Source organism: Podarcis erhardii, assembly GCF_964252035.2.
Source record: "Podarcis erhardii genome assembly, chromosome: 1".
Lineage (NCBI taxonomy): Eukaryota > Metazoa > Chordata > Lepidosauria > Squamata > Lacertidae > Podarcis > Podarcis erhardii.
This window is the reverse complement of record NC_138497.1, coordinates 73468624-73486622: the sequence shown is the minus strand read 5'-3', so window position 1 is coordinate 73486622 and position 17999 is coordinate 73468624. Positions and strand designations below refer to the sequence as shown.

The window sequence follows — 17999 nt, the reverse complement described above, 5'->3', positions numbered from 1 at the left end:
TAGGCCCATGTATAAATCTCACTATCTGTTCCATTTACACAAATGTTTTAGCATAATCAAACTATCAAAGTAATGCAATTTTAAAATAAATACAGTATGGATAAAACTTACATGCACATTCCCACTTGGGGCAGCATTTATCTCCATTAATCTGAACACCAAATCCAAGAAATCCACAGCTGGGTTGTGTTGCATTGTATGGACAGTTCTGTGATTTGTTAACTTGGATTAGTTGCCCATCTAAGCAAATGTGCTTTATGCACTCATTCTCTGTGATTGGCTAAGACATATTTAGAAAACATAGGTTACTATTCTTATCAAAATATTTTTTTATATATAATATTTTATTTGGATTTTTCAAACATAAATGCAAAAATAAAAAAAACAGTATAACATATATCATAACATCTTTTCATAACATCTTTGGACTCCCTCGCGCCTCCCGCTCCCATTTACATCATTGCCAATTCTTGCCAGCAATTTATCATCTTGTTTACACTCTTATGTCAAATTCATTTAAATATAATCTATAAGTTCTCCAAAAGGTTTATAGTTTTTTCTCAAATTTACTTATCATCTTAATTCTCACTAATTTAGTGGTGCACAATTATTTATGATCTAGCATCCTTTCTTAGCATTCAACCAAATTACAGTATTTTTTTAAATAAATCTTGAATTTCTTCCAATCTTCTTCAACCCTCTCCTCTCCCAGGTCTCGGATTCTGCCAGTCATCTCGGCTAGTTCCATATAGTCCATCAGTTGCATCTGCCACTCTTCCAGTGTGGGTAGTTCTTGAGTCTTCCAGTTCTTAGCGATGAGTATCCTTGCTGCCGTTGTTGCATACATGAAAAATATTCGGTCCTTCTTTAACACCTTCTGGCCGACAATGCCCAGAAGGAAGGCCTCTGGTTTCTTAGGGAAGGTATACTTAAATACCTTTTTCAGCTCATTATATATCATTTCCCAGAAAGCCTTCACTCTAGGGCAGGTCCACCAGAGGTGAAAGAATGTTCCTTCATTTTCTTTACATTTCCAACATTTATTATCAGACAAATGGTATATCTTAGCAAGTTTAACTGGGGTCATGTACCATCTATATATCATTTTCATTACATTTTCCTTCAAAGCATTACATGCAGTGAAGTTCAACCCAGTGGTCCACAACCTTTCCCAGTCCTCAAACATAATATTATACCCAATGTCCTGTGCCCATTTTATCATAGCTGATTTAACCATTTCGTCTTGTGTATTCCATTTTAACAGCAGGTTATACATTCTTGAAAGTACCTTAGTCTTTGGTTCTAACAATTCTGTTTCTAGCTTCGATTTCTCCACCTGGAACCCTAACTTTTTATCATTTTTAAAAACTTCATTAATCTGAGCATAATGTAACCAGTCTCGCACTTTATCCTTGATTTTCTCCAAACTCTGCAATTTCCAGTTGTCTCCATCTTTTTCTAGTATTTCCCAATATTTTGGCCATTTGGCCTCCATATTGGGTCTTTTTCGGGCCTTAGCTTCCAGGGGTGAAAGCCACCTTGGAGTTTTATTCTCCAATAAGTCATTGTATTTTGTCCAGACATTAAATACTGCTTTCCTGACAATATGGTTCTTAAAGGCCTTATTGATCTTAACCTTATCATACCATAAGTATGCATGCCAACCAAAAGCATTGTTAAAACCTTCCAGATCCAGTACGTCAGTGTCCTCGAGAAGTAGCCAATCTTTTAGCCAGCAGAAAGCTGCGGCTTCATAGTACAGCTTTAAGTCTGGCAGCGCAAAGCCCCCTCTTTCTTTCGCATCAGTTAATATTTTAAACTTGATTCTGGGCTTTTTGCCCTGCCAGACAAATTTAGAGATATCTCTCTGCCACTTCCGGAAGCACTCCGTCTTGTCCACAATCTGTAATGTTTGAAACAAAAACAACATTTTTGGCAATACATTCATCTTAATAGCAGCAATTCGGCCTAACAAAGAAAGCTTCAATTTTGTCCAACTGTCCAAGTCTCTCTTAATTTCAGACCAACATTTTTCATAGTTATCCTTAAATAGACTCAGATTTTTTGCTGTTATATTTACCCCTAGGTACTTTACTTTTTTAACCACAGTTAGTTCTGTTTCTCTCTGAAACCGTTCTGACTCTGTATCTGTCAAATTTTTTCCCAACACCTTAGTTTTCTGTTTATTTAGTTTAAATCCCGCCACCCAACCAAAGTCTTGTATCAGTTGCAATACTCTTTTTGTACTAGATTCTGGCTTCTGCAAAGTCAAAACTAGGTCATCTGCAAAGGCTTTAAGTTTATATTGTTTCGCTCCGACCTGAATCCCTTCCACCAACCAGTCCCCTCTGATCATATTCAAGAGCACCTCCAGAACCGAAATAAATAACAGAGGGGAAATCGGGCAGCCTTGTCGTGTTCCTTTTTCAATTTTGAACTCTTCTGTAACCACATTGTTAAATATCAATTTGGCCTTTTGTTCTGAGTATATTGCGTCAATCCCATTCTCAAACCCCCGTCCCACTCCCATTTCTTTTAAATTTCCCTTCATAAATTTCCAGGCCTGGTTAGTACTTGGATGGGAGACTATTCTTATCAAAATAAAGTGATATTCAATAAATAAATATTCACTGAAAACAAGAAGTTCAGTATACCAAACTACTGAATGCCCTTTTCAAGTCAATTCTTGTAGTACCATTAAAAAGCAGAAACATGAAATCTTCCAAATGGCACACAGATCAATGCAAGGAATCAATATAATAAAAAGAAAAAACTGGAAACTGAGGATAGTCATGGAACATTATAAATTTGACATTATAAATTTGACAGTATGGACATATTTAAAGGATTATGTTGCCTTGCTATTTGGGACAAGCGTCTAAAGACCAAAGTTACTCAGGGGATCAGCTACTCAGAATACATAATTTGCATTCTTTCATCAATAATATTTTATACACGGAGAGCAATATTTTATACACGGAGAGCAATGGTCAAAGAGATGCAGATCATGCAGTAAAGGAGATATTCTGTAAAATACCTAGAATTAAAGCATTTGACAACTTAATAATTAAAGCATTTGACAACTTTATAAGCGCAATGTGATATAATAAACTTTGGTTGTGCTAATTGACACTTATGAGTGTTGGCAATACACGTTAACTGCTGAATCAGAGCAAACAACAGCCAGATTTTCTGCCGAAGTCACACCATACACAACCTCCCTTTCATAATTAATTGAACCTGGAGAATAATGTGACAATAATGGCTAGAATATCGTATAGCATAGAGAGGGCTTTTTAAAAAAAGAAAAGAAAAGAAAGATGTTCTGCTAAATACAGATTAGTGGCAAGTATGGCCCTAATAGATTAGCTTATCAATGTATCAATTCTTAATGATAACTAGAATCTGGAATTATATCTTGTAAATTATTTTTGAAACATACAAAGCAATTTCTGGATTAGTGGGGGGATAGTGAGTTTTATAATATGAGCTAAATCTTTGACTTCTTAAATGTAACTTACATTCTACAAGCATATGTATGTCCCAGAATATTGTTGAAAGTTCTCCATCTCTATACCACAATGCAGGCCACTGTGATGAGATGAATTTCATGTCACAAAGTAAGATAAACAGGCAAAAATATGTCACTCCATGAGCAGTTAGGAACCAAGCCACCTTCATTTCATATCCATCAGTAAATGAGACCCAAGAGTTCTATATGATACAGAAATCACTCATATGGTTGGGGGGGGGGAAATTATCTATGGTACTCACTATACATGTTGGCGGTGTTGCTGTTTCTTTAGATGGCATGAAAGCTGCTGCTGTAACTCCTGAGACCATTTCAACAGTGGTTAATCCTGATAAATATGTGGGAACTGGTATGACTCCTGTAGCATTTGGAGGTAGTGGTGGTATCAACAAAGAACTTGATGAAGGTGTGGACATCTCTGTGACAGATGGTTCTTTGGCTATTGTAGTTAGGACAGTAGAACCAAGTGAAGCTGGAGAGGTAGATGAATGTTCAGCGAGCGGATGTGATACAGGAAGCTTTGTAACCACTAATTGCCCATCAGTCTCTGACAATGTGATGCTCTTTGTTTCTAAAGCAATGGAAGGCACTGAAAATAAGGATGTTGTCATGAATTCTTTTATCCCTGCTGTTTTTTCTGCTAATGATTTAGTGACACTCCGTGTTGTGAGACCGCTGATCCCAAGCGGTGCTGACTCAGTCGTAGTTGTTAAATGTGGGGTAGCTGGTGTCACTCTAGACGCAGGGAGCGTGGAACTGAAAGAAATGGTAGAAAGTGGCACTTGCTTAGACAAAACAGAAATCTTCTCTGTGGCACTTTTGCTCATAGATGTAAACGCTGTTGATTGTATTGGTGTTAAAAATGCCACCTCTTGTGAGTCTGTTGGACTCACACCTGTGGTTTCTGGTACTTCCAGTACAAACAATGAAGGAGATGCTGGTTCTGATTCATAAAATAAAGTACTAGATACTGTAAGTGTTTGAGAAGGAGTCAGTGCTTTCTTTGTGGTAGGGAGCTCAAGTTTTGACTTTTCAGTAGGAAACAACTCCACTACTTCTTTTATTGTAGACAATGGCAAACCTGTTTGAGTTACTTTTTTTTCACTTGTTAAAGGAACTTCTGGTGAAAACACTGAAGTAAGTGATACAGTAGAAAGAGGAATCCCTGGTAGTGGAGTATGTTGGAATGTGGAGGGCACTGCAAATTTGGTTGCTGACTCTGTTGTACTAAAAACAATTTGGGGGTGGATACTTGTTCTCAACAGTTCAACTGGAAAATGATAGGCTGCAGTACTTCCCTTGGTTGTTAAGTAATCTTTAGAAGGTGGTGAATAATCAAGTTTTCCTGTCGTTTGGGGGATAAAATGTGGAAGAGTGGATTCTTCTTTCATACGGGAAGAAAACCTTTCCATTGGAGAAGTAGGAACAGATGAGGTAGCCTTGGAAGTTATAGATGGTTGAGCTATCTCAATTAGCTGCCCTGCAGTGGCTGCTGTTTCAGGTATTTTTTGTGTTAATGGGAGAACTGTTTTCTCTGCCAGGTAAAGTGTGGTTGGAAGTGTTGTTAGGGGGAGAGCAACAGAGGAAGAGAGGGTTGATACCACTTTGGTTGATGCTACTTCTTTAATAGTTGATGGCTGGCTGCTCAGTTCAGAGTATGGCAGTAAAGTAGCATCAGTGGCACCTAAAGCTTCTGTTATTGTCAATTCTGGAGCAACTGTGCTTAGCAGCTTTGTAGTAAGAGGAAACTCTGGAAAAAATGATGTAGACTTTGCTGTTATTGGATGGTGAGTATCAGCACTGGTAACCTGCACTTCAGGTGACGATGCCATCAGACTCTTTGCTGTAGAAATGGACACTGGAAGCAAAATAATGGAAGGTTTTTTTGTAGTGGTTTTTTCTGACTCTGCAGTGGCTTTTTCTGACTGTGCTGTGCCAGGGTACAATATCACTCTTTCTGTATCAGTCATAGGATGCAGAAATTCAGTTGTTTGAACTGGTTCAATTTTTTTAGTTACCAATGGAACTAGGACACCCATAGCTGCGGCTTCCTTTGTCAAATCAGATTTTGCTGTTTCCACTTTTGTCACACCAATAGAATAAGGTACAACACTCACTTTTGTAGTTTCCAGGGACGAAGGTGTTCTGTATTCTGTTGATGTTTTATCGGTGACTGATTCTGGCAGAATCGTCATTTTAGAACTTATTTTGGTAGAGAGGGGTGTAACTGTCATAGCGTGTGATGAAGTGGGATACTGGGTATACAGAACAGTCATTGCTTCTGTCACATTTGGTTGAATAAATGGTGAATATGCACTTGTCAATCCTGTCTCTAAAAATTCTTTTGAGTCTATTAAAGTTGGCGAAGTTGTACCAGGCACTCCAGGTAGTTTGGCAGAAGTACTACGTCTTAGAGTCGTAGCTGAATATAAACGAGAAAAAGTACTTGGGGGGTGCATAATGCTTGATGTTGTTTGCGTTATTTCCTTTTTAACAGTAGAAACTGGAAAACCACTTGTATGTGTCGGGACTGTGGTGGTGGGTTGTGTTAGTGCGGGAGGTACTGTAATAAATGTGGTTTTAACTCCTTCTTTGATTAAAGCAACTGTTGTTTTTGTTGTTTCTGACGGAATTGGCTTTCCAACAGGCCTTACTGTTGCTAAAACAGTAGATAAAGAAGAAAACGGAGCTACAGTGATATTTGCATCTGTTACAGTCAGTTGACTTACACCCAGCATTGTTCGGTCTGTTGTTTGATTCACTGTGGGGGCATAGGAAGACATTTCCAAAGATGGCAATGGGGCTTTGGTAAAAAATTGACTTGTTCTTTCCGTCTTTGGTGTTGAAGAAATCTTGCCTTCTGTAATACCTTCAAGTTTTCTTTCTGTTTCCTCTGTTGGGGGAAGTTGAGCACCTGTTACTTTTTTATCCAGTGCTATTTTAGTTGCGGCTGGTGATTTAGCAACTGGAAGCATTGATGGCAGCACAATAATAGGTGAAGTAGAAATTAATTTAATTTCTGATTGAGTTGCTATAGATATAGAAGGGACTGTTGTACTACTTGTCTGTTTACCAGGCAAAGACTCCGTAACTGCCACAGTTGTAGGTGGAGGAACAGCAAAAGGGAGGCTAATATCAGATACTGGGTGTGAAACTACTGGCATTGAGCTGGTACCAAAAGCTGAAAATGTTGAAGCATTTGATGTTGCAGATACGGCTAAAACTGTAATATTTGGCAACAAAAGAGAAGAAAATTTAGTTGGAGTAAATTGCCACTTCAATGCCTGTGTTGTTTCTCTGTCCTTTGATATTGGCCTAGGAGATAATGTTAGTTCTTTACTCAGCATTGTTGCAGAAGTTTGATGAGCCCCAGACGTTGTATGTGTCTTTACAGTGGATGATAGAATTTGAACATCAGCTGTAGGTTCAATGCCTGAAATAAGACAAACATGGGTGCTATTTTCCGGACCTGTAATAATATAGGCTCATACATATGCACCAAAAGGAATAAATGTGAACAACAGTATTAAAGAAACAATTTCCAACTTTAACATGTCTTCTTGGTCAGGAAATTATGTTTTAAAATGGGAAAAACTTGGTTCAATTTTAATGTTTCAAAACCTAATTTGACATCACAAAAATGTAAATGTAATGATTTCTATGACTGCCTATGTATTTTGTGAAGGCTTTGGATAAAAACAACAACTTTTCGCGTATACCAAGTAAGGTAACCTTCAGAATATATGTTCTTATTCCCAGGCAGTTCCTTTTCCAGAGTAACACATATTTCCATATATGTCTACTTCAGTCAGAAGAAAACTAATGGAAGTCATATAGTGGATAGCATGTTGGACTTGGATCCAGTTCCATCCCTGCTCAGCCATGAAGTTACTAGGTAACATTTTTCAGCCTATCCTACTTGACAGGATTGTTTATTGGGAAAATGGGATAACTCTTTGTATGCTATCCTGAGCTTCTTCAAGGAATAGAAGATTTTAAGTATGGTGTATTATGGGGATTGACATGCATTTTCCCCCTAGATCCCTTAGAAAGCTAGCTGTGGCTGATGGACTACAAAAGCAGAATGGAACTAAACTAGCAGGGGAGTTGCAATGGTTAGGAAGAAGTAGGAAGGGGGTGTTATTAGGGCCATGATCGAGATCCTGAACACTGTACAAGATACTGAAAGGAATTGTAGCACTATATTTTGAATTTTCTCTAAACGTAATATGAAATGTGTTCTACGTACAGTCTTCAAAATAGACACATCTTTGAGTGACTTCATCCAGAACCATATGTGAAGGACACATAGGAACACATCCTTCCACTCTAAAAGAGAAAATAATAATGATGATAATGATGATGTAACTATTCACATAACAGCATGTGGAGATGAATAAGAGGGATTGAATAATATCCTTAGGAGCCCAATTGACAAAACACCTGAACAGGAATACTTGCACTTAAATCCTTAGGAGCCCAATTGACAAAACACCTGAACAGGCATACTTGTCTTAGCCTGCACTTCAGTCAAGCTATTTTAAATGCTTGTGAATTACATTATTAATTTCTTAATCATTTAAGATGCAGAAATGTCAGGTTGTTGTCACAGTTTCTGTGATAGGCTTACACTGTGGCTGACCTAATGTGTCATCCTGCTGATTCATGAACAATGTGATGTAACCTTTGGAACAAAAACATATGCTTCTCCAATGATGAATACTTCCATTTAGAACTGGCAGAAAGCCTCTACATGCTTGTACAAAATTGTGTTCCTTGTTTGTTTATACCAACACTGATGGCTCATCAGAACCCTTCCAAAAATTTGCCTTGCATGGAAAAGCTGAGGCAAGAACAGAAGCGATTGGAGAGGTAGTTTTGTCCAGGCCACTAGATATTAAAGGTGTGATTCTAAGTCTCAGAAGTCAATGCCAGTTATTAATAACATCTTTAAGTGGGACTATGCATACAGTCAATGTCATGACCAGTATCCTTTACCTCTTTCATATGAAAAATATCTCTCTTACTCTTGCAGTGAATGCTTGGCCAGTCTAATTACTGCTCAGGACAGCACTCCTACTTTTCTAATACTATAGCTGCTTCCTCCATTACAGCATAATTTTATTCCGTTTAAGTGGGGGAAAGTTCTATTTAGGAGGAAAGATAGGGAGAATGCAACAAGGTATTTTTAGTTGCCATGAGCTGGTATGGCAATTTGGGACCCAGGGGTATGGGAGAGGGGATAACAAACATTAGCTGGGGTAGGCCTCTTGGCCAAGAAGCATTATGAAGTATTGAATGAAGGACAGATGTGCTGGAATGGAAAGAGGCAGCTCAGTCAGATGGACAAATGTTTTTGGCACAGGCGGGAGATAAGTTGCAAAATTACAAACATTAAATTAGAAAATGGTATCACTCCATATTACAACAGGGCTCCTAGTCTGAATTACCAGTATGCCATCAGCATCTTATCTTCCTTCATACAGGATATTCAGACTGAGAGCCCTATTATGTTTTCATATTTGATAAGTTTTTACTTCTGTGCTTCACCTACTATTGTCCACACTGCTGTCTGCCCCCCCCCAACTTGGGCTGAAAAAGTTGTCCCGACTTCTGCTTTGTGCCCTTTCTCTCTTCCGCCCCCCCACCCCCGGCTCAACTGCTAGAAGTATTCCATACAATCTGGAAATTAAAGGTGGTTCCAAGCTGCTGAATATATGTTGTTTTTCTTTTCATTTACAAAGTTGCATTCTCCTGTGTATGTAGAAACTGCACAGTTCTCTATAGATAGACCTGTTACATTTCCAAATTGAGAGGCACTCAGCCCTGACGTTACTATTAGAAAAAATGTTTTTAAAATTAAAAAAAATGTAGATACTTACTTTGGAACAGTTTGACAGCGTTCTGCTAAAGGATCTCTGCATGTTTTGAAACAAGGGCTTGCACAAACATCATAGCGCCACTCACATGTTGAGTGAGCTAGAAATTTAAACTTGGTATCTAGAAATACAATTTAAAAGTTTTAATGTAATGTGTATACACACACATATTCTAGTTTTACTTGGACCTCTATGCATTGAATGATCACTCCTTATTGAACTGATTTTATGTATTCCACAATGAGTGATGCCTAATGTAGACAGTGCTTTGATCCACAGGTATTGGATCATACAGGTTATACAACAGACAAATGTTGGGAAATCTAATGTTTTCAGCAAGAAGAAATCTTATTTTTTAATGACTACAGAAAACATTGGTGGACTTTTCAGTATCTCGTAAGGTAGAGACAGTTTCCCTAAATGTCCTCACATTGCACTTAACTGAAGAGGCTTACATCTCTGGGTGATCCAGTGCTGAGTTCCTTTATGTTTGTCTCAGTTGGAAGGAATGTTTTCATATTACAAACACAGCAACTTAGGTTGCTGATACTATTTATTTATAGTATACAGCAATCCCGGCTGAGTTTCAAGTGCCCGCAAAAGTGCTTTCTTTCTTCGCAAGCAGTAGAGCATTTTAATTCCTAGGAAGTTTTATCTCCAAATGGTTGCATGCTTTGGGGTGGCAGAGTGTGGGCTGTACACAATGCAACATTAAATGGACCAAGTATGGTATTGATACCTCTAAAAAATTTAAAGTAATTCCCAGTGCAATGTTGTGAAAGGGCATTGCACGCACACATGCACACACACAGAGTGAGAGATAAATTTCTTTCCAAGTCATATTTAGAACAGTTTCTCACATTACAATTTTTATTCATGGGAGCTTTCCGACAAGTAAGAAATATCATGTAGCACAGCTCCTAGACTGTACCATTTCAGAGTGCCAGTGTACCATTTTTCGAGTGTACCTTTGTGTAAAAAACATATACACAAGGAAATGTCAAAAATAAAGGAATCCAGCTAGTAATGAGTGAAGTTGCCTATACTCCATTTGTACTAAGCATGACTCATTCATTCATACACGATAATTTAGGATGGGATCATTTAGGCCCATTATACTTGAAGTCCACCATTCCCTTTTCCAAACTTCCTCTTGAGACGAGGGGAGGAGGATGGAATTAGGTAGGCTTTGTGGCAGTGGAGGCTTCCATTTTAAGGTACATGTTGAGACTGGGAAGCATTGGAATCCAATGTGAACTACAAATTGCAGGAATGAATTTGGGGGATTTTGAAAGGGAGTATCTGGCATTTGCTGGAAAATGACAACGAAAATTTTATAAAGTCAGCTGAAATCAGACAAATCTTTCTCTGTCATAATCTTATTGATGACAGCGATTTGAATTCATTTCTTTTATGTACATAATTTCAACTGATACAGTTCTGAGTTCCATTCCTGGATTCTCATGTGAAAAAAGATCTTAGGGAGCAGGGCTCGGAAACATTTGTAAGATATTGGAGAGCTGCTATAAGTCAGGTTTTACAAAACCTACCTAGCTGAAGTGCTATATTTGATTTCTGCTGAGAAATGCTATTTGTGTCACCATGCAACCCTAATTAGCAATTTCCATTCCATTCTTCTTAATTCTGTTTTGGGCGCATTCACTTAATTCATAGCTGGGCATTACACTGCTGTACTGTTTCTGGATGCCTCTGCAGTTAACTCACAACAAAAGAATGATGTGCTATTACTGATCATTCAAGTCATGGCTTTGCACCAGACCAGACACATTTCTCTGTAAAAAAAACTAGCCATGAAATTGAAAAGAAACCTAATGCCATCTGTTAACGTTCAGTCATTTGTTTTCTACATAGTGAATAGCACAATCCTTACTTGATTAGGGAGCAATGCTCTGTACGATGATCATGGCACTTGATATGACAAACAACTCTGAAACTGCAGCTTTATCACTGCATAAATTTGCTTATTATGGATAGAAATAACTATAGCAAAAAAAGTATATATACTATAGTTTGAGGTAAAAAATATGTTGTTGGCTAGATAATAAATCTAAAACAATTCACTTCAATACAATGAAGGTGAGTTGTACAAGGGAACATAGTTCTGTGCGTAGAAGGCTTCCATACAAGGGTCCTCAATATAAAAGAGAAATCAATAGAGGTTAAAATACACAGTACCTAGAATCTAATGCTTTCTGCTGTGTGCCCTTTATTGCAAAATAAATGGGTCATGTTGTCAATGGTTACAGTCCAGCCACATGCTTTGTGGAACACAACAACCAAATTTAAATGATGGAACTTTCACGTAGTTTGTAGACTCAGTTCAACGCTTTTTAAAAAAAAACCCATCAGTTTATGGCTAGACTTAAGTCTATCTCATTTTGGCTCAAGATCCACAAAGCCAGGAAATTAGAAGCTAAGGTGGATGCAGTGACAGTGACTCTTTACTGTATGCTTAATTATAAGAGCTTTCCTCTGTGAATATCCTGTGTGTTCTTTTTTAGTCAATTATGCACAAAACAAATGGATAGGATAATTTCAGTCATTCACAGATTTAAGGAGATGAAATAGTAACCCAAATAATTACAGTAAACATCTCCAGAGAACTACAGCATTATTCTGTTATCAGAATCTGTTATATTGAAGGTGCTCTATCACTATGATATGCATGTTGGTATCTATGGTACACTTATTGCTATCAAGTTGAGAATCTTCACATGACCTTTATTAAACAATGGTTTTCTCTAGGGGTTCTTGGTCTTTAAAAATATTTTAGATATGCTTCAGAGAACATCAAGCCTATTCATGAAGACACTTTTGACCAAGGGGATTTAAAGGAGCAATTATACTATTCCCAATATTTATATTCAGGAATAGCAGTTCCCAGTTAGAAAAGTTCTGCTCTAATATGCAAAGCATTTATGACAGTCAGCAGGAAACCCAATCTGCCTTTGCCTCTGCACTCTAGAACTGGTGTAACTTTTCCATTAACTTAAACAAATGCTGCTATATTTTTAGACCATGTAATTATCCTGCATCAGCAAGTCGGGCCTTGTGAAAGAACACTGGAGAAAGATTCAAGCCCCATGTTTCTTTGCTTATAAAACTCTGAAACCCAAATCCTCGGATGTGGTGATTAATGAAATGCCTCATGATCATTTGATATGATCCCACTTGCTGAGGTAAATTGTTTTAGTTTTCCACTGGCATAGATAGGATTCTTTGGCATGACTGGAAGGCGAGGACTTCACACTTTTAAAAAGATATACAATTCTCAGCTAATGCAGCACTAGGGAAGTCTACTGCAAATCTTAACCTCTTCTTTCCCTCTTAAAGAAAAAAGGCCACAACATTTTTGTTTTGTTTAAACTAAGGTGCATGTTTGTAGCACTTTATATCCTGGTAACAGCAATAGCTTCATGTATCCTGCTCCACTCTTCAGCACCATCATGATTAAAGGAATTTGTCAAGAGGCAACAAGCATTTGGCAGTGACAAATTCTGTCATTTTTTTGTGAAGTTGGAGTGTGCCAGCCAACAGCTGCATTAGGATCTCATCTTAGCATGCCCTCAAATGTAAGCAGATTCACAATGCCACTATTAACACTTTAATTCAATGGCTTGATAACAGGAAACTCTGCATGGCATGCAGTTGGCCCTTTCTGTCATGAAAATCAATGTGCTGGTAACTGTACAACTAGCCTAAGCAGAGCCCCCCCCTCTCTCTCTCTCTCTCTCTCTGCAACATTTCATGTTCTACCCTTTGCTTATAGGGAAAAGAATATTTTAATTATATTAGTATGAGCAGATACCCTATACAATCAGCTCAATAAATGCTGAACAGTTCAGTATTGGACTCTAGATTATTTGTAATAGCTGTAGATGTACTTGAAAGTATCTTCTGTCCTATTGTGAGGGATACCTTTCAACATGTGCAGTGTGAGGATGTGGACAAAATCCTTACAAGTTTAGGTCTGATTCTATGCATGCTTCAGTCTTGCCTTTCTGGGTTAAAAGCTTCCAGATGTTACTAGCTAAGTGGGAATAAGGTCCTTGCAGTTCTAAAATTATCAGATGTAAGACCACTCCCTGGTCTAAAAGTCCTTGTTGGATCCCTCTTGCTTGGACAATTACTGACTAATCTACCTTTTTGGGGCAATGTAACTATGGTAAATGGATGCTGGCAACCCAACTCCAAGAAGTCTTGGATGTTATAGATTCTTTGAACCACTTTCAGGCAGATTTGCTACCCAGATTTGGGACTGATAATGCCTTGGTAAGAGTCCTAGTCTAGCAATGTGACATCTTTCAGTGGCCCTTAATACTATCAACCACATTAATCTTCCAGATTGCCTATCACAGTTGGGACAAGGCAGCATTGTCATTTCCTGGTTCTGTTGCCACACTGAAGGTAAGTTTTAGAATGAGATGCAGATGGGACAGTTGGTCAACTCTTTGGCCACTGGCTTGTAGGGTGCCACAAGAGTCCATATTGTTCTCAGTGCTATTTGACATCTACATGAAGTCTCTGGAAGAGGCTATCCAAATGTTTTGGAGTAGGCAGCAGGGATCATCAATATATTGATGGCACCCAATTCCACCTCCAGATTGGCAGCAAGGAGGAGGCTGGCTGAGCCAGAACTGGGCAGAACACCTCCACTTAATCCAGTGCACAAACACGGATATGGCATTGAAGGAGTGGGGGTAAGATTATTTTGCCAGTTAATCTACATAGGGGGAGCTCTTGATGGTGGTGACAAACTCTACCAAATATTGATCTTTAGGGATGATGCTTTAGGAATGGGTTAAGTGACTGAACTAGTAATGCCAGAAGGACCACAATGAGATTCCAAAATGGACAAGTGGAGACTCCCTAACAAAGAAACTCTTGATGATTCCTAAGTATTAAGTCTCCCAATGACCATAGAATCCCCCCAATGAGTAATTCCTCAGAATGTTCACAAATTCAAGGCCCATGAATAACATCAGCATTAAATTAAATAAGGACTGCAAGGTGCATTCTCTAAGGACTGATCAGAGTGTACATTAGCCTACAAAGTCAACCATCACCTACACATTTCTGTGGACAGGCTCAGTGTTTGAATGGGTAGCTTTCATATCTAAATTAAAATTATTTTGATTCTCGAAGACATCATGTTGCCATAACACCAGTCTATTCCAATTAAAAGTACATATTTTGGACATTTGCCATTACAAGGGTTTCATGGTGCACAGTTAACAATTGGAAATTAAACTGCCAAAAGAATTCTTCCAAAAGAAGCACACTCAGGAAAAATAGTGGGTTTTAGGTTGAGACAGATGACAACGACCACATACTCAAGAGGTAATTAAGAGAACTAACCCAAATAGAGAATATATAGTCAGTAAACAAAAAGCAGCTTATCTGACCTGATTATGTAGTTCAGACCAACAAATAAGAGTTTCAGTGAGAGTAATGGGTTAACACTAAAGAATTTCAGTGCATGTGCCTACAAAACAGCTGGTTGTGAACTTCTGGTCTGCGTGTACATGATCTCATTTTACATTTCAAGCTAGAGAAGAAAAGAGGAAGGGAATGGCGCTTGATTTGTAATAAAGTTGAACATTATATTCCTAGCTGGATGAAGTTATATTCTGAACCTGGTAAAACTAAAGGAACAAGTTTAAACTACAGAAATATCACACTCACAAGCAATTCAGCACCAGGATGCTGTGTTTGAAATTAATCGGGCATTTATGAGAACTCCTATCATGATAAAAGATGATATCATACAAGGGATGCCAAAATCAAGTTTGAAAATGTAGCCACCACAATTCATATTCAAGTACTTACCAACAAGTTTGAAAAGGGTAGCAAGTCTGAATGCCTCAGAGTGGCGATATTTAACAATATTCACAGAAGCAGCAGAAATGTGGATGAAGGCTCCTGGCACTGCAAATGACTCAAAGGAGCTATATCCTGAAAGCCATGTGTTTTTGTGGATGGCAAACGTCGATCTGTTTTGAAAATGTTCACTTCTTTCCCACTTGGCGAGAACCAAGGTATTGTTGGAAGCTAAATGAAGAAAATAATTTGGTCTGTCAGCTGATTCAAATGAAGCCAGGTTTGGATCTGGAAAACAAACAGCAATAACAAAAAATAATTACCTGAGCTGAGCAGAGTTTTTTTGAGTTTTGCCTCCAGCACACTACACTCTGTTGTGACTGTTTCTACACTTTTTAAAAACACAGGCAGGTTCTGCTAGGCTCAGCTTAGCCCAAAGCAACTATACTATCTCAAACTATCTTTAGGCATTGAAGAGAGAGCAAGCCTAGTAGAAGGGACTGTGGGGGTGCCTGTTTAGTTTGATGTTCAAAATCACAGAGTTCTTCCCACTGCTATAAATAAAATTTATTATTATTTATTATTGCAATCACTGTGTTGGGGCATTTCTTATGAAGCAGGCAGCCTTTTCCCCACGTCAAGTTTCCTTGCACCTCAGAATACTAAATTGTGCAGGGAGTCTTTACACACAGAACAGATACCTGCTTCGGGAGTTATTTGCCCATGTGATAACAGCAAAAGTGGTGGAAATCATGTGACTTGTGGGACAAGGCTAAATACTGGGGTGGGGATGTGTCAGATCTGTCTGTCCTGTGAATAACGAAACAGATTGGCTTGATTTGGGGCAGTCTTTCATGCTGTTAAGCTGGATAGCACCATTCACCATTAACAAGGGAGGGTATAGGTGGATCATGATAGCTCTTACACTTACTTTTCTGAAATTTTGCAGGTTTCTTACCTGGGGACACCTTCCTCTTGTCACCAATTTCTAAACCGATTACATATGCCCCCCCCCCAAAAAAAAGCTAGGGGAGGAATGTGATTTCTACTTTCCCAGTCCAAAATAACAGAGTCTGCCTTTGTGGGAGAACTGGTGCAACTATCTTTCTGAAAACTGGTGGGCTTCATCCTCTCAGGAGGGGGTTGCTATATCTTCAGTTTGCATCTAAAAAATATAGTAAAAAAATAAAAAAGACATCAAATAAATAAATAAAGGTTTTCTGCATGAAAACCCCAGGATGACTCAGCCTGAAATCTGGAGTAGCTTCTTTGCCTTCAAATTCTTCTTTGCCTTTTTATGTGAAAAGGAAAAAGCTATAGCTATTTTTAGATCTCCCATAATAGTCAAAAGAGAAAAAAATAACACCTCTGGTTTAAGAGATCAGATCTGGACCAGAATAATGAGTCAAATCAGAATGACAAAGATCAGATCCAAAACAGATCAGGCTGCTTCTAAATGCTATGGATACAAGGCAGAACTTGTGGCCGCTGCACACTCCTGCTAAGTACATGACTGAATAGGGCTATTGTTGTAAACAGAGGAGTTTCTGAAACTATAGACTGAGGAATTTCGAAACACTACATTTTTCAGAGAACATTCTAATTCCATAAGACAAATGGTGTTTAACAAGTTATATTTTTCATTAAACTTGCTCTCCCCAATGCCCAGGAAATACCTCCCACCAAACCCTTATTCACAAAAATATCAAGAAAGCAACATTTGTACTGTAGGTTCTTGTTTTTCAGTTTTTCCCTCATCAATTGGCCACCTTATCCCAGAAAACATGTCCGCAACAAGCAATTCTATGCGTTAGCCATATTTTTACTCTGGAATTTTCAACGGGTCTTCAAAATACAGAGACGCTGAGAGCAGATTTAATTGTAGGGTAAAGTAACGCTCACTAAAAGGGTGACAGAACTGAGACTCAGATGAGCATCTGTTGTTCCAAATATTATTTCACTGTACATTGTGTTATTTTGCTTAAAATAACCATAAAACTACTGTAAAATCAACTGTCCCCCCTCAGGGCTGGATAATGTTTCTTTAAAAATCCTGCAGAGAGAACAAATAATCTCTGTTAAACAGATGTTGTGTGATGCACAGTTCATTACTCGGGAATACTGTCTAATTTTCCAAGATGACAACATTTATTGTGTGAATCATAATTGCACCAAAGGCACTGACATTTTCTTCCATACACACAGTAGCGAGAAAACTAGCAATACCAGTGTAAACTACCAATAGCTAATTCTTGTAACAATTTCATTAAGTTTCAATAAGCATTGGTGAACTCAAAGAGTCACCTCAGACAATGCACATGGAAGGGAGTGAGAGTATACCTGCCCTTCTCTGACCACCTAGCATAATTGCCCCACATGAAGATATAGTGGGACAGCCACATAAAGCCATAACATATAAATAAAGTCTGCATATGTGAACATCCATATGCTAATTTCATGAAGATGATTTCCCGATAAAATCCAGCAATACAGATGTCCACTGAAGGAAAGGGGATGTTTTGCAATCCACTTCACAACTTTGGACAGTAGGTCACTTCAGTTTGGCACTTTGAACTTTCACCTCAGCAGGAACTCAAATAAGAGTTTTGCTTCAGAAGATTCAGTACTTTGTCAGATTGATAATAATGGGCAAATAAACAAATGGCTTTCATTTTCTTATGTTTTATCCAAATTGGATGCCATTTACACAATTTTTAACAATATGCTTCCTTAATCTTTCCTTTATT

The 17999-nt window shown here is 38.2% G+C and overlaps 2 protein-coding genes across 2 annotated transcripts in view; one reads left to right on the top strand and one right to left on the bottom strand.

The window, feature by feature from the left end:
* USH1C (USH1 protein network component harmonin) overlaps nucleotides 1-17999 on the top strand; it is a 123987-nt gene that overhangs the window by 5288 nt on the left and 100700 nt on the right. The window contains exon 2 of the mRNA XM_081840965.1: nucleotides 7292-7427. Within this exon, the coding sequence (XP_081697091.1) occupies nucleotides 7378-7427 (50 nt within the window). The 5' untranslated portion in view covers nucleotides 7292-7377. The remainder of the gene's footprint in view (nucleotides 1-7291; nucleotides 7428-17999) is intronic.
* The window catches only part of OTOG (otogelin), a 95728-nt gene that overhangs the window by 29335 nt on the left and 48394 nt on the right, over nucleotides 1-17999 (bottom strand). Inside the window, exons 33-37 of the mRNA XM_081840006.1 lie at nucleotides 15262-15540; nucleotides 9415-9532; nucleotides 7782-7861; nucleotides 3775-6965; nucleotides 112-280 (exon numbers count right to left, since the gene is read on the bottom strand). Coding sequence (XP_081696132.1) covers nucleotides 112-280; nucleotides 3775-6965; nucleotides 7782-7861; nucleotides 9415-9532; nucleotides 15262-15540 — 3837 coding nt within the window. The remainder of the gene's footprint in view (nucleotides 1-111; nucleotides 281-3774; nucleotides 6966-7781; nucleotides 7862-9414; nucleotides 9533-15261; nucleotides 15541-17999) is intronic.